General features: G+C 40.7%; 2 protein-coding genes across 5 annotated transcripts; one reads left to right on the forward strand and one right to left on the reverse strand.

Annotated features, from left to right (window-relative positions):
- The first annotated feature begins 719 nt into the window (after positions 1-719).
- LOC147865064 (uncharacterized) lies at positions 720-5,456 on the forward strand. Of its 4 annotated transcripts, none has more exons than XM_087317799.1 (5): positions 720-835; positions 1,438-1,601; positions 1,685-3,065; positions 3,176-3,301; positions 4,567-5,456. In XM_087317799.1, the coding sequence occupies exons 3-5, from the start codon at positions 1,747-1,749 to the stop codon at positions 4,724-4,726; spliced, it is 1,605 nt and encodes a 534-aa protein (XP_087173925.1). In that variant the 5' UTR covers positions 720-835; positions 1,438-1,601; positions 1,685-1,746; the 3' UTR covers positions 4,727-5,456. The 4 variants fall into 4 exon arrangements, with proteins under 4 accessions (XP_087173925.1, XP_087173927.1, XP_087173924.1 ...); XM_087317801.1 differs by having other exon boundaries at positions 1,438-1,529; XM_087317798.1 differs by lacking the exon at positions 1,438-1,601.
- Positions 5,457-7,837: 2,381 nt separating this feature from the next.
- LOC147865065 (tubulin alpha-1 chain-like) lies at positions 7,838-11,018 on the reverse strand. The gene is made up of 5 exons (XM_087317803.1): positions 10,867-11,018; positions 9,719-9,933; positions 9,443-9,642; positions 8,693-9,201; positions 7,838-8,410 (listed from the first exon to the last, which is right to left on the reverse strand). The coding sequence occupies exons 1-5, from the start codon at positions 10,977-10,979 to the stop codon at positions 8,101-8,103; spliced, it is 1,347 nt and encodes a 448-aa protein (XP_087173929.1). The 5' UTR covers positions 10,980-11,018; the 3' UTR covers positions 7,838-8,100.
- Between the last annotated feature and the right edge of the window lie 4,861 nt (positions 11,019-15,879).

Raw genomic sequence — 15,879 nt, forward strand, 5'->3', positions numbered from 1 at the left:
TATGTATGTAGTCGATGAGAGAGAGAGAGTGAGAGAGAGAGGTCGAATGAGACACAGAGAGAGAGGGAAAAAAAGAAGCATAATGGAAAACTTGAAGAAAGAAAGTAACAATATAAGAAGAAGAAACGAATAAGTTGTTTTGTCACGTGTCCGCCACGTGGCAGGTCGTGCTGCCTGCGCCGAGAGAGGGAGGGGCAGAGGCAGAGGCAGAGGCAGAGGCGGAGGCAGGGGGAAGGCGCATCCGTCCGTTCATCTCATCCATCGGACGGTGGAGAGCGCGAGGGGCGCACCAGGATATGGCGACACGTGTCAGGAGGGAGTTAGGGAAAGCTTGAGGTGTCAGCGGGAGCAATGATGACGTGCGGGCACGTGCGGAGACAGAGAGAGAGAGAGAGAGAGAGAGAGAGAGAGAGAGAGAGAAAGTGATGGCCGGAAGGTCTCTTCATTTGCTTTCATGCGCTTCTTCTTATTATTACTCTCTCTCTCTCTCTCTCTCACACACACACACATTCTCTCTCTTTCCATCCAACCCTCCGCCATAGCCATTCTCCTTCTTGAAAGCTAGCTCTTGCCTCTGCATTCTCTTCTCTTTCTTTCATTCCTTGCAGAAAAGAGAAGGAACACTAGAGAATGGGAATTTAAGCCTAAAACATTGTTATATACATACGTGGGTGTACATAAATGAATAAATAATATATATATATATATATATAGAGAGAGAGAGAGAGAGAGATAGAGACTCTCCTCCGTCATCAGAATCTTTTCCTCTTCTCTTCTTCGAGTTCTGGTTTCTTTTTTCCGCTGCAGAGGATGAAGGAATTCGCCCCTGCAGAAGGTATGATACTCTCTCTCTCTCTCTTTCTGTCTTTTGGTACCTTTCTTTGCCACGTCTACAAATTTAGATATGAAGAAGAAGAGGAATGAAAGAGGAAAGAAGAAGTAGAAAAAGAAGAATAAAAGCAATAGAAGCTGCCAACATTAGGTCCTATTCCAATTTAGAGAAATACGAAAGGAGGAAAAGAACAAAAAAACCGAGAAAAGAGGCTCCTTGTGATTGTACGTAAGAGAATGAGAAGAAGAAGAAGAAGAAGCTCTAGCATGAGGTCCCGTTTAAATTTAGAAGAGAAGAAGATGAAAAAGAAGAAGAAGAAGAAGAAAGATGAGGGAAGTAAGAAGTTGCAACATAAGCAAGAGGATGAGAAGAAGAAGAAGAAGCTCTAGCATGAGGTCCCGTTTAAATTTAGATGAGAAGAAGAAGAAGGAGAAATATGCGGGAAGGAAGAGGTTGCAACAGAAGGTGTCAATTTGAATATACTTAAGCTAAACATGTCTCAATATCTTCATTTATGCTTAAAAGTCGTGCCCGTCAATATGCATTAGAGAAGAAATTAAAATCTCTGATGCTTCGTTCTGAGAATTTTTTATACCTGTATTTAGGTTAATGTGTCGGTTTGTTCTCTCTCAAGTCTAAGGAGATGCAGCATATCAGTTTGTTTCTTCTACAGTCGTAATGATGATACATTATATTAGTTTGTTTCTCCTCTTATCTAAAGGGAACATTGTATATATCCGTTTTGTTGGGGGCATTTAACAATCCATAGGTAGGGGATCTGTTTGGGGTATTATACTTGAATTCTTGTTTTAATCCCTCGTAAATGACCTAATCTATTTCAATCTCTTCCAGTTTTTGGTAAGGTCATTGAAGAAGGCTGACATTAAAGCTTGAGAATTTGTTTATGATCCAACATGCAGAAGAATTCATATAGCAACAAAAATTCAATGGAGACATTGACCTTATGCCTTTCATCATCCAAACGAGATCAAGGCCAAGAGGTTCAGGAAGCAGCAAGGCTGGGTCTCGAGAGTGCACATCGACTTGTATATATGATCTCACAACAACAAGAGCATCAATACTTATCAGAAGATAGTAGACTTACTGCCAATGAAGTCATCTCTAAATTCAAGAAAGTTGTGGGTCTATTAAGCCGCAAAGGCCATGGAATAGTCAAGAGAGGTCCAATGAAACCAAATGGATTACCATCTGAAAGTCTTGAGGATAGATTCGTAGGAAACCTTCATTGCCGATCAGATTCTATCAATGCAGCTCATGATTCAGGTTCTTCAGGTAACAAGATGGCAAGCATGCGAAACATAGGTCTCGAGAATGGGTTTGTGCAGAGTATGAATGACCAGTTTGATTCAATTAATCCTCCTCATGATTCAGTTTCTTTGGACAATAGGGGTATTACACCTAATGTAGGGCTCGATGACGAGTTGTCAAGAGGTATTAACGGACGGTTTGGTTTGGTCAATGCACCTCACAGCTTGGTTACTTTGGATAACAAGGTTTTCACAAGAACTGCAGGTCTCAATGATGGATTCACAAGAGTTGTCTGTGGCCGTTTTGATTCAACCAATGCACCTCATGATTCAGCTTCTTCAGACAATAAGAGGGTGTTTATACCTAATGTTGGTCTGGAAGATGGACTCACAGGAGGTATCAATGGCCGATTTGATTCAACCAATGCACCTCATGACTCGGTTTCTTTGGATAATAAAAGGGTGTTCACACGAAAAGTAGGTCTGGCGGATGGGTTGACTAGAGGTATTAATGGACAACTTGATATGACAAATGCACTTAATGGCTCAGTTTCTGCAGATCAGATGGTGTACAAGCCTAATATAGACCAATCTATGCTGACTCCATTGTCAGGCGGAGGCATGGATGCCTTAATAAAGTATCACACACAATTGCTTAGACATCAGTTAATGCTATCTCAACAACCGACCATATATCCCTCTCAGACACCGGGTGATGTTGTAATGCCTCCATATTTTGCTATGGAGAACTCGGTGGCATGTAGTCCACTTTCTTCAGCAAGGTCATTCTTGTCTTCTCTCAGCATGGATGGCAGCATATCAACCGATCACCAGCTTCTTCATCAATCGTGCAGTCAGTTGCGAGAAAGAAAAGTCACTCCCTCAAAGAGTAAATGTTTTGGTAAGGGAGATGAAAATGGAGGGAAATGCTCGATGAGTGGACGATGCCGTTGCTCTAAGAGGAAGTAAGGATTTTTAAAATGAGATAATGGCTAGAAGGTGCCACTTTGTGAGTAATTACTTATATAGACTTTGTTATGTTTTGGGACATTGAGATTTTTCAATCTTTCTTTAGGAAATCGAGAGTGAAACACATTATAAAAGTTCCGGCTATCAGCAACAAATTGGCTGATATTCCACAAGATGACTTCTCCTGGAGGAAGTATGGGCAGAAGCCGATCAAAGGGTCTCCACATCCAAGGTACTTTTTTGCTGTTTAACTTTGTCCTTTATATGCAATGTGTATTTTCTGACCTAGAAAGGGTGTCCATGTCCACGGTACTTTGTTGTTGTTTAAGTTTGTCCGTTGTGTAATGTGTATTTGTGACCTAGAAAGCTGTTTTTTGCAATGCATTGCCCCACCATCGAGTCTTAGAGAAGCGTCATGCCTCATTCAGTAGCTGCAAATGTCAAAGGTTTGGCACAATATAAAAAGGATTTATATTGAAGTTTCTGTCTTTGTAATGTGTATACCTGTCAACTAAGTAGTTTTGTTGTTCTTTTATCCTTCATATTACTTCTTCTTTGCAACAGTCATTTTTTAAGAGTCCATATATCTGACAATGTTGCATTATCAAAGCTTTGATGTGATCTATAGACTCGCAAGATGTTTTTCAGAAGCGAGCATATATATTTTCCTCAATAGTTGCATTATTGAAGCTTTGGTTGATGTGTTGTATATTGCAAATTGTTTTGTTATGTTCTTTTATCTGCCTATGCACTTTTATTTTACATCAATGTTTTCAAACTTTTGAGTGTCCAAAATTGCTAGTCACATTCACATTGAGATTATTTCGCTTGTTTAGAAACTACGCATGCCTACTCTACTTGCTTCCTATGGTACATGACTTAAGTTTGATATTTCTCTTGTTGAACAATCACACACCCCTAGTTCCTGCTTCCAATTATATGTGCCTACTGTGCTTGCTTCCTATGGTACATGACTTCTGGTTTGAGATTTAGCTAGTTGGCAAATTGTGTATGCCTACTTTTGTTTCTTAGACTTTTTGTCTGAGATATCACTTGTTTGATAGTCATCATGTGACCAGTCCTTGCAATTTCATTTGGGATTTGAGATTTCGATTCTCCTAATATCGTGCATGCCAACATTATAAGTAGCGAATTAGTAATTCGTCTCATAAATACCAGTTGTGCTAAAGCTGGGCCATTTGAATATCCACTTTTTGACACAATGCAACGGACGGATGAGACATGGTCATGGTTGCAACTTGCAAAAATACAAAAGAGATGGTTGGTAATGGCATTTGAAGAGATGGGCCATTTGAAGAGATGGAATGGGCAGAGAGAGAAGAGAGAGAGAGTGATGGATGGGGAAGACATGGGATGGGGTGTATAGAAAAGTTGTATGCAATTTGTCAGCAATTGAAAATTTGAACCAAAAAGTCATGTACCATAGGAAGGTTTTGGGGTTTACCTAGACCCTATATTGAAGCTTTGTTTTTACAGGGGTTACTACAAATGCAGCAGCATCCGTGGTTGCCCAGCAAGAAAGCATGTGGAACGTTCATTAGACGAGCCAACCATGTTGATTGTTACATATGAAGGTGAGCACAACCATCCTCGAATCGTGCCAGGCGGTGGAGGATTAGTGGTTCATCCTCCTTGACTTGCATTCATACCTAGGTAGGATTTTAAAATATAGAGTCAGATACTCGATAGACGCTTTCGACTAAGGATCCTGATTCTCTTCTGAGGCTTGAGATGCTTCTTTCATATCAAATTATTATCATTCTCATTGCTGGATATCTCTTATTGTTGATATATTCTCGTGATCAAGAAAAAAAGAAGCTTACACATACACAATATTACTTAAATGACCATCTTGCCTTTACCTCACAGTGCCATCCATTGTACTACTGCAAGAAGATTCTAAAGAATTGGGCACATTATTATGAAAATCTCTCTCTCTCTCTGTCTCTCTCTCTGTCTCTCTCTCTTATGACAATTTTCCTTTTGGTCTTGAGGATCAGAAACTATCAGTGATTCATCTCTCCCCAAGACTTGCATTCATTCCTAGGTTGGTTGTGTGGGCTAGGATACTCGAATGCCATCCCCTTTGTACTAAGAGTCATGATTTCTTTTGAGAGGTTTGAGATGCTTCCTTCATATCAAAGTAGCAGAAATCTATTTCTACCTGTTCAGTTGGGTGAGTGTTGTTGTTACATTCCACTGGAATTGCAGTATTAGTTGCTTTGTGGCTTGGTTTTTTAGCACTACTTCCGTTAATGGCTTATAATTGTCTATGATGGATCTAAAGGTATATTGGACTAGCCACAATTGAAATTGAAGTAGCTCTTCCAACCATTCATCTGAAGTCTGTTTCATTTTTTCCCCAATTGAAGTTTTCGTCTTCTTTGAATTATGATACATCAAGATTGTCTGAACTGCATTGATTGAGCAGGAACAGAAGCAATGTTTGTGTATGCTTGTATATCGCTATAAAAATGCTGATATACACTTGTTTTACACATCAAGATTACAGTTTTGAAACTATAGGTTTACTCATTCCATCAAGTTGAATTTGGAGTGTGCATACTATCACATTGAAGTGCAAAAAATTGCTTATCCTGTTCACATCATTCCTTACGACAATCACAAAAGATGGAGGTACTGCTGTGAATCATTTGAACATTGATGGATGAGTTTGGTGATATCAAGGCACTTACAGATAGCCTCATAACCTAGGGCTCTAGCAAATTTTGCCTTCTGTCTTCGGTGGTCTAGTGCAGTGTGCTTTTAAGTATTACTCGAGATTTTTCAAATTAGTTTGTTGTTGACAGGTAAATTCTTATTTTTGTCTTGTAATCTTGGTAAGGATCCATATGCCCCTTTTGGCGTTTCAAGACAGATGGGGTGGGTTATAAGTTCAGGATAGATAAAAGAGTTTGATGAGTATATAGGTTGACCTCTTGTCTTGAGCTAAGACTTTCGGTCAAGCATGCAAACAAAGATCGATCCTCCACTTGCCCCTATGTACCTACTTGCGCATGCAGTTATAAAATGAATGACAACCATGCGTAGCATAATAGATTTAACTTGAGCGAGAAGCACATCATTTGGAAGCTATCCCATCAGTTGCAGTAACAAAACACCATAAAATGGAGTCAAACTTGAACAAAATTAATTCTAGCAACAATTTCTGAAATTTAGTGAAAATAGTTAATAAATATCCATGAACATTGATGGAAATTGTGAAGAGTTCGTAGTCTACATAATTTGAACATTCCAGGAAAGGACATACAAGGGTTGGATGATGTAAAACCGCAAAGTAAATGATAAAAAATTGGAACATTGATATGGCATTGATTTGTGTGATATTTGCAAAATCACAACATATTTGTGAAACCTACACTTCATGTTCTTTGGGATAGATCCCAACAATTATTGTTTAGGCTGAGCAAAATATAAATTGCACTTATGAGTAGGTGATGAAAGATGGGGCCATGACTATAGGAATAGGAACTCATCATGTATGAATAATCATGAATGGGCACATCACCAACACCATCCACAAATTAGAATGTCGATGACTCTTTAAGTGGAGTGTTGAGAAATTAGATTTCATTTTACATGAATTAAATGGCCACCTACCTAACCTTTAATGTCCTTTTGATCCATGGCAAATGATATACTTGCCACAAAGATGCCAAATCCACTTCATTGATGATCTATACATATCTTGTCAAAAACATTTCACAAATATTATGGACACACAAATGTCATGTACCTATTCTTTTCAATGATCCTACAATCATGATGCATATTTGTTTTCATTTAGCGAAGAACTAATATTATGATATGAATCAAGGAAGAAAGTAAAGATGCCATCTTTATAAATACTATCTATACCACATCGTTCACTCATTACAATGTCTTAAGTATGTCATATTTATATGGTTTAAGTATTTTAGACACACCAAGATAATGGCCCCTATTGAGTATGATATTAAATATGTCTATTATGAATAGAATACAAACGATAACCAATGAGTGTTAAGATTAAGAAAAGAATGGTTGAATGTTCAACTACACTGACCACTCAAGAGATGAACATCTAATACTTACTATTGACACCCCATACCTTGAGTGAGGGTTATACCTTGGAAGTTGAAATGAATGGTTTCGAAAGAAGATTTTGCTTCAACAATAGAGTCTCAAGATTTCATAATGAAGGGGGCTAATCTAACTCCATAGGCTCCTAGAATACCACCATGTACATCCATGCGCCATAGGTCTTTATGGCTTTGTCCTAAGTCCTAGGGTAACTGGTTTCCACTTGTCCTACCCTTAATAAACCTTTGAAATTAGTCTTTAGAATTGGTTCCTAAGGTTATGTTTGTAATATATTATATGTTCCTTGCACATCACAATTGGAATATTGTATTTAAGAATTCAAAGATCTAAGACTGTGCACCTTCTCCCAACTAGTACCATACAAAGTTTGATCTAGCCATTTGATTTTGAATTCTAGGATTGATGATCAAGTTCCTTTTTATCGGAATAAGGATTAGAACATAAATAGAGATGAGTTACTAGACATTTAATGGTCATTGGTGACCATGTTGTGGTTATAACTAAGAAGTTTATTTCATGTGACAAACATAAGAAACAAAAAGAATGCTCGCTGCTTAAATGGTTACCTATTGTGGCTAGAACTAACAAGTTCATTTCAAGTGACTAACATGAAAAGCAAGAAGAACAACGTCAACATTATCAAGAAGATAAATAAAAGTGACCTTTAACAAAGTAGCTGAGTTTTTATTATTGTCGAAAAAGTAAGGCATAGAAATATGAAGAAAAGGATATTACCTCAAAAGTCATTCTCTCATTGGTTATGCATTTGCAAAGAAGTATAGCCAATCTTAGGAAATGAGAATATCCAATAGCTACTACACATAAAAAAATGACGTGATGAATCGAATCGAACGAGCGTGATGAAAGAGATTTGGCTAGGAGCAAAACCAATCCAAACCCAAGCCCTCAGTCGTCATCTTCATGCTCCTCATTGATAGCTTCGGATGCGACTTCCTCATAGTCCTTCTCGAGCGCGGCGAGGTCTTCGCGAGCCTCGGAGAACTCACCTTCCTCCATGCCTTCGCCAACGTACCAGTGGACGAATGCGCGCTTGGCGTACATGAGGTCGAACTTGTGGTCGATTCGGGAGAAGACCTCAGAGACGGCGGTGTTGTTGCTGATCATGCAGATGGCACGCTGGACTTTGGCAAGGTCGGCTCCGGGGACAACCGAGGGGGGTTGGTAATTGATTCCACACTTGAAGCCAGTTGGGCACCTATATATATATATATATATATATCAACTTATTAGTTAGTATCATGAACCAACAACATACATACATACATACATACATACTGATACTGATACTGATACATATATATATAGTGATATACATGTTGTACATACATACATACATACATACATACATACATACATACATATATATATATACATACTGATACTGATACTGATACTGATACATAATATATACTGATTGATATACGTACATGTTGTTGGTACATACATAGATGTATACATATATATGTATGTGGCATACCAGTCGACGAATTGGATGGTGCGCTTGGTCTTGATGATACCGATGGCTGCATTCACGTCCTTGGGGGTGACGTCGCCCCTGTACATGAGGCAGCAGGCCATGTATTTGCCGCGCCTGGGGTCGCACTTGGCCATCATGTTGGACGGCTCGAAGACGGAGTTGGTGATCTCGGGCACCGAGTGCTGCTCGTGGTACGCCTTCTGCGCCGATATGACGGGCGCGTAGGAGGAGAGCATGAAGTGGATGCGCGGGTACGGCACCAGGTTCGTCTGGAACTCCGTCACGTCCACGTTCAGCGCCCCCTCGAAGCGCAGCGACGTGGTGAGCGACGATATGATCTGCGATATCAGCCGGTTCAAGTTGGTGTACGTCGGCCGCTCGATGTCCAGGGAGCGCCGGCAGATGTCGTAGATCGCCTCGTTGTCCAGCAGCACCGCCACGTCCGTGTGCTCCAGCAGCGAGTGCGTCGACAGCACGCTGTTGTACGGCTCCACCACCGCCGTCGACACCTAACCCCATGATCTCTCTCTTTCTCTCTCTCTCTCTCTCTCATCATATCTTACTACTACTACTACTACTACTACTACTACTAATGTACATACATGTACTATCCGTATGTATGTCTTCTATGCCTGTGTATTCATTTCATGCATCAATCTCAGTATGTACATTCTCTTAGTTTTGTCTCACAAATCCAATCCAATCCAATCCAATCCAATCCAATCCATTCCATCCTACCATCCTACCTACCTGCGGGGATGGATAAATCGTGAACCCCAGCTTCGATTTCTTCCCGTAATCCACCGACAGCCGCTCCAGTAGCAGCGATCCTAGCCCAGATCCAGTCCCACCCCCCACCGCATTGAACACCAGGAATCCCTGCAGACCCGTACAATTGTCCGACAGCTTCCTCACCCGATCTAGACACACGTCCACGATTTCCTTGCCCACTGCATCCATCATATGAGAATTGCAGGTATTGAGACAACATTAGAATTGAATGGATTTTCTGCTGCTTTCTTTTACCTGTGTAATGACCCCGGGCAAAGTTGTTTGCGGCATCCTCCTTTCCAGAGATGAGCTGCTCCGGGTGGAAGAGCTGGCGATAGGTGCCTGTGCGCACCTCATCGATGACTGTGGGCTCTAGGTCGACGAATATGGCGCGTGGCACATGCTTCCCTGCACCTGTCTCGCTGAAGAACGTGTTGAATGCGTCCGTCGCAACCCCTACCGTCTTGTCACTAAATTCAATACATAAATCCAACACCCAACCCACCAAAAAACACCAAAGAAGGAAACAATTTAATTAATTGTGAATAGATTTACACAAGGTAACTTACTGGTCATGACACACCAAATCCTTTATTTTGTATGATCAATCAGGTGGAGCTCTTCCTAGCTACTATGAACATGGGGCACATTCCATTCCATAATTATCCAGGAGAAAGAAAATGATGGTGATGCACACATACTGCGTGAATGACCTGTCATTGCCATGATACATATGTGGTTTCCTGCAGGCAGGAAGGCACCCCAGCCCATTCCCACTTGGGAATTCCAATTGGCATCCCCCTTAGCTAGCTGATCTTCTTATTCCTAAACTTGAATATTGGTGGCAAATTTTGATGGTTTAAACTAGTGCATTATTTAAAATGAGTCTAGCTTTTCAGAGTTTAAATCATATGGGCTGTTCTAATCATATTTGATCAATCTTGGTGGCAGCCTCGGAACATGAAAGGTAACTAGATACATACATATAGTCGCAAAATTATGCCAAGGAGTGGGTAGTGGGAGAAAAAAGTAGCCCCAGTAAATAATATTGATGCGCATATTTATACATTCATTTAAGCTCTCTGAAGAAGACCACACATATTGTTTACTGCTTGCTAAAATCATTTAAAAAACCCTATATCAGTTACTTATCTTTAATAATAATTCTCTAGATAGAGCTTTTCAAATTATTATGGAATCTGATGACTCTGAACGATCTACAGCTACTGGGAGGACTCTTCAACTCTGATGCAATTTATTGTACAACATACATACAAGCATTGAAATCTCTCTCTCTCTCTCTCTCTCTCTCTCTGGGGGATGGATCAGATGATAAATCCCGGGACTGGAATGTGTGAATGAATGGATTAATGGATGCGTGATTAAGAGTAGGCGGTAATTACCTGGGCATGTTGCCATCCGGGAGGATGCCATGCTCCAGACAGTAGAGCTCCCAGCACGCGTTCCCCACCTGAATGCCCGCCTGCCCAATGTGAATGCTGATCACCTCTCTCATCCTTGATACTCAAATCAATGGATTAATTTGGTCCCCCCCCTTCTAGCAGCGTTAATCGATTAGAGAGCTTTAATCCACAGTTGCAGATCCAGAGAGGGAGAGGGAGAAGGAGATGGATCTCGATTGGTTATAATCGATGTGGGAGGAGGGGGGGGGGGGGGGGGCTACAAAGAAGAAGAAGAAGAAGAAGAAGAAGAAGAAGAAGAAGAAGAGAGCTGTGATGACCTGTCATATGATCCCATGATTTTTCCATCTCAACACTTTTAGATTCTCTTCTTTTCTTCTACCCCACCACGTCTTCCCCACCCCTTCTCTCTTTCTCTCTCTCTCTCTCTCTCTCTCTCTCTCTCTCTACCCCCATCCCCTCCAATTCCATCGCCATTACCAGCCCCGTTTCTTCTGTAAATAAATTTGGCAAGTGGCAACCATGACCGATCCTCCCCCCTGCCTTCTTCTCTCCCATCTGCAATTTATCCCTCCAACTTAATTTAATGCATCGCATTCGCATTGTGGGAAGAAGTGGATGTGGGAATTGGCCCAGCTGAAGTTAGCAGAAACTGACCTATTATTCACCACTATTTTGGAGACGACGACGAAGAACAGAAATTCATTTCCTCTTCTTCTTGCTGCTGCTAATACTACTCCAGAGTTCACACAAACAACTTTTTAATACATTTTTGCAGACGCGCGCGCGCGCACACACACACACACAAAGACAGCGCTTTCCAAGCACAAGTATTTAATATGCACACACATTTACACATCTGAGCAAACAAACATTACAAAAACATATTCATTCATTCGAGAGTACAAGAAACATATGCACCATCAATCACAACTTAATAAGGCAATCGGTTGCATCCACAAACTCATATTTGTCAATCCCTGATCTAGTGCAGAATCCAGATCCAAGAAAGGCTATCAATCAATACCTCCAAGTCTGGACACTATTGGCGTGCGCGTGCGTACACACACACACACACACACACACATGTCAACTCACGTAAACTTCCCCACAAACCGTCATCCACAACACCATTTTCTTGACACCCGACACGAACATCGCTAGGGGATGATGGGAACAATAAACGAACAGTTTGCATCAATGCTAGCAAGAATGATGACGCAAGTACAAAAGAAAGGGAAGATGCGAAGATCCCACAACATGTCGTCATTGTAGACCGAGCTTGAAGGTGAAAATATCTCGATTTTCTTTAACACACACACACACACTAATGAGATGTTTCAACAAGGTATAAGTGATTCAAGGAAATTGAAATTGTTCAAAGGGATGGTTTGTATACCATTGCATGAAGAATTGTAAAACTTGAACACGCTCATACTTCTTGGGGTTCCCTTGAGCAAGCATTACTAGAAGAATTTGAAGATGAATTTAGAGACCATGGGATCAAGCCATTACGAGGTTGACAAGTGGATTGAATGGAGCATCACATTGATGATACATACTCCTTGAGTTCCGCCATCATTTTACACAAACTTGCAAGCAAGGATCAAATATTGGTGGGGGTGAAATTATAATGTTATTTTTACTTCCAAGTCAATTGAATAAGATGATAGATTGATGCCAGTATTTAGCTAGAAGATGACAATGAGGCAAATGGACAAATCATAGAATATAACATCACTTTGAGAGATCAAAGAAGAAGACGTGGGACATGCCTCAAGTCTCTCAAATATGAACAAAATAAGGTCCAAAAGAACTTGGGAATGACGTGGCCCATAAAAAAGCTCACGTGCTACATGAAGAGAAGACCAAGAGAGAAGGGAGTGGCATAAACTACCTTCTAATCATATGAGTAGAAAGTGGCTGAAGGCAAGGCTAAATAAGTGAAAAAGGATGAACATAAGTGTTTATGTGCATAACCATAACTGATCATGAGATAGGTTTTCCATAGTTTTTTGTAATCTTATGATGAGTACGTGCGGGTTAATTATGAAAGGAACAAGGGCATGAATTGTAATATTCAATTCCACGGTGTGGTATAACTACTAAGTATGTTATCACTTAGGGTTTCTTCCTATATAAAGGAGGCTAGTTACCTTCTTATCAAGGCATGCTCAAGTTATGTTGAGACTATCACATTGTGGCTATGGCGCTTGTTAGCTAAGTATGTCCCATCCTCGCAGGACCGAAGGTATGAGCCACATCAACCCTCAATGGTATGGGACATCGAGGAGGTTTGGGTTCGTCTCATGTCGTTGCTAGGGGGTGGTTGGGTGGTTTGGCACCCCTCTTTTCTTTCTTTGGTCCATATTTCCTTATGTTTTGCTTAATTAATTAGTTAGACTCTAACAATAAGTTCCTTAGGAATGGTTTGAATAATATGATGAACTACATCCTAAAAGCTTTGTGCCTATGCTGCATGTAAATAATTACCTGTGTAATTATGTTAAGCGGAATAGATTAGCGATGTGTGTGTGTAAAAGAGGAGAGAGGAGAGACACAATCTATAGATAGGAAAATAGAATACTCAAGATGTATACTAACAAGAAGTAGAGAATAACTAAACAGAAATAACAACCACTACAAGGGAGATAAAACCAACAACTACAAGGCAAGAGGATGTTGCTTTATATAAGGTCACCCTCTCACTAAAATACTCACTCTTTCTCTAGAATCTTGGGGAGTGGGTAATATTATTAACTATGTGTTATAGAGTGTAACTCCTATGACACATTAGTTATGTTACAAGACTCATTAACTATGTGACATAGAATGTAACTTCTATGACACATTAATTATATTACATAGTGGAGGTGGCATGTCCACACACTTGTAGTCTTAGGATGTGTTCACACCAAGGGGAGTTGAGTTTGATTCTCAACATGCCCCTTTACGCTCAACTCCCGGTCGCTGGAAAGTTGGCTTTCATCTTGCTGGTATCTTGGTCCAACTTTGATAGTCTCCAACTCCGGCTTTGGTTGTGAAGTCGGCTCGCTCTGCTTCCTCCTTTGTTTGTTCGGCTTCATGTCTGGATTTTGTTCGTTCCTGGCTTGAGGATGTTCGACTTTGATGGCCGGCTCACTTCCCCTCAAGCAAGTCGGAGGTCAAAAGACCAAGATCCGACATGAATTACCAAAGCTTGTTGGGAAGATGTTGGCCGGCTCCCAGGGCTTTTGGGAAGATGTTGGCTATCTGAAGGTTTGTGCCGATATGTTGCAGGTCGACATCTCCAACCACGACACGTTGTCATGAAGAATTCCTGCGATAGAGAGAAAATATACCGAGGAAGGAGAAAAAGGAGTGTGCACACACAAAAAGGGAATTTGTATATAAACATTAGGCAAAGTAAAGGGTTGTTAGAGAAGTACTTTAGGAATATTTTAGTGTGTACTTATTTTCCCACAAAAAGAGGGGAATTATGGGTAGATGAGGGGAGGAGATCATGGGGAGGATTGTTGACAAGAAAAGGATTGTCATAACAACCGGATAGGATGTTGACCCTCCCTCTCCTTGAAACCTATAAAAGGAAGGGAAGGTGTTTGTCATAATAGCCGGATGGGATGGTCATTTTGGTATTCGAAGGGAAGGAAGGGTCTTTGTTTTCTATTCTGTGATTCGTGTGAGGCCTCCACTCACAGTACTGAGCCCATGTGCTCCCGACCGGAGGCTCACCGTCGTGTATCTATAGGAAGTGTCTATCTGCCGGCCTTGGGCCATTCTTGTATCTACTTCCTCTTGTTAATCGGAATCGTTGCCATCTATTGTACTATGGGTATATTGAGCTTCACTGTCTTTTACATTTTTCTTTCTCTCTCTCTCTCTCTCCCGTTTTTTTGCACGTTGATTCCCAACGCTCTTTGCTCATCTCCCGTTTGATGTAGGCCATCATTTTCTATGTTCTATAACTCGTTAGAAAGCCCTTTCAGAGATATTTCTAAGGAATGTTCATTTATTGAATTCTGTTACCGTGGCGAGAAGTTATGAGCATTTTCGTCCGCAACCATATTTTCTCCACGGTTCCTCAAACACAAGGTAGATTTTGTGGCCCTAAATCGAGTGAAAGGTACATTCCCTCTCCCTCTCTCCCTCTCTCCCTCTCTTCCCATAGGGTTTGGTCCTACAATGGCAAACACTCGTAAGGTCGCCTCAAAGTTTGGGAGTATGATTGATAATGAGCCGAAATCACCAATAAATCTTGATTCCAATGAAATAAACTTAACCACAATGGACAAAATGCTTATGAGTCACTTGATTTCTCTTCAAGAAACCATAAACAAGCAAGGTGAAGAGATTAGGACGTTAATGAAAGAGAATGCTAAGCTCCAAACTGTTGTCATTGAGAATGAAAGTCTTAAGAAAGTGGTTGCAAAACTTGAAGATAAGATTCAAGAATGTAAGAAAGATTCTTTCAAAACAAATGAGTGCCTTAACAAGATTGAGTTAAAGGAAACATTAAAAGAAGAAAAATTGGACACGATGAGGCGAGATGTAAGTGAGATGAAAAATGTATGTACAACGAAGTCATGGGCCGATGTATGTGGTGGGGATGTGGTATCAAACTCATCTAATATGCATGTGATGCATGAAGGGAAGAATATATAAAGCATAGATATCCAAGAATTGAAAGAACGTGAACGACGATCAAAGAACATTGTCATATGTGGGATTAAAGAGGAGAGTATGGAAACACCCGCATCCCTCAGAAAGGCCATTGGTGAATTTTTTAGCATGCATTATGGGATGTCAGATGTGAATTTATATGGGGCACACCAAGTTGGGAAATATGGTGTTACTCGCTCCGGAGAAAGGCCTATTGTATGCACAATGACGGATGATACAAAGCGGCGGATCATACTCGAAAATCGTTGGGTATACCTCAAAGGTACACAATGCTTTGTGAGTGAAGATTGTACTATCTCACAACAAAATGCCCGT

This window comes from Azolla caroliniana, unplaced genomic scaffold (genome assembly GCF_043228905.1).
Source record: "Azolla caroliniana isolate FFs.n. ecotype wild unplaced genomic scaffold, voAzoCaro1.0.p SCAF_4, whole genome shotgun sequence".
Taxonomy (NCBI): domain Eukaryota; kingdom Viridiplantae; phylum Streptophyta; class Polypodiopsida; order Salviniales; family Salviniaceae; genus Azolla; species Azolla caroliniana.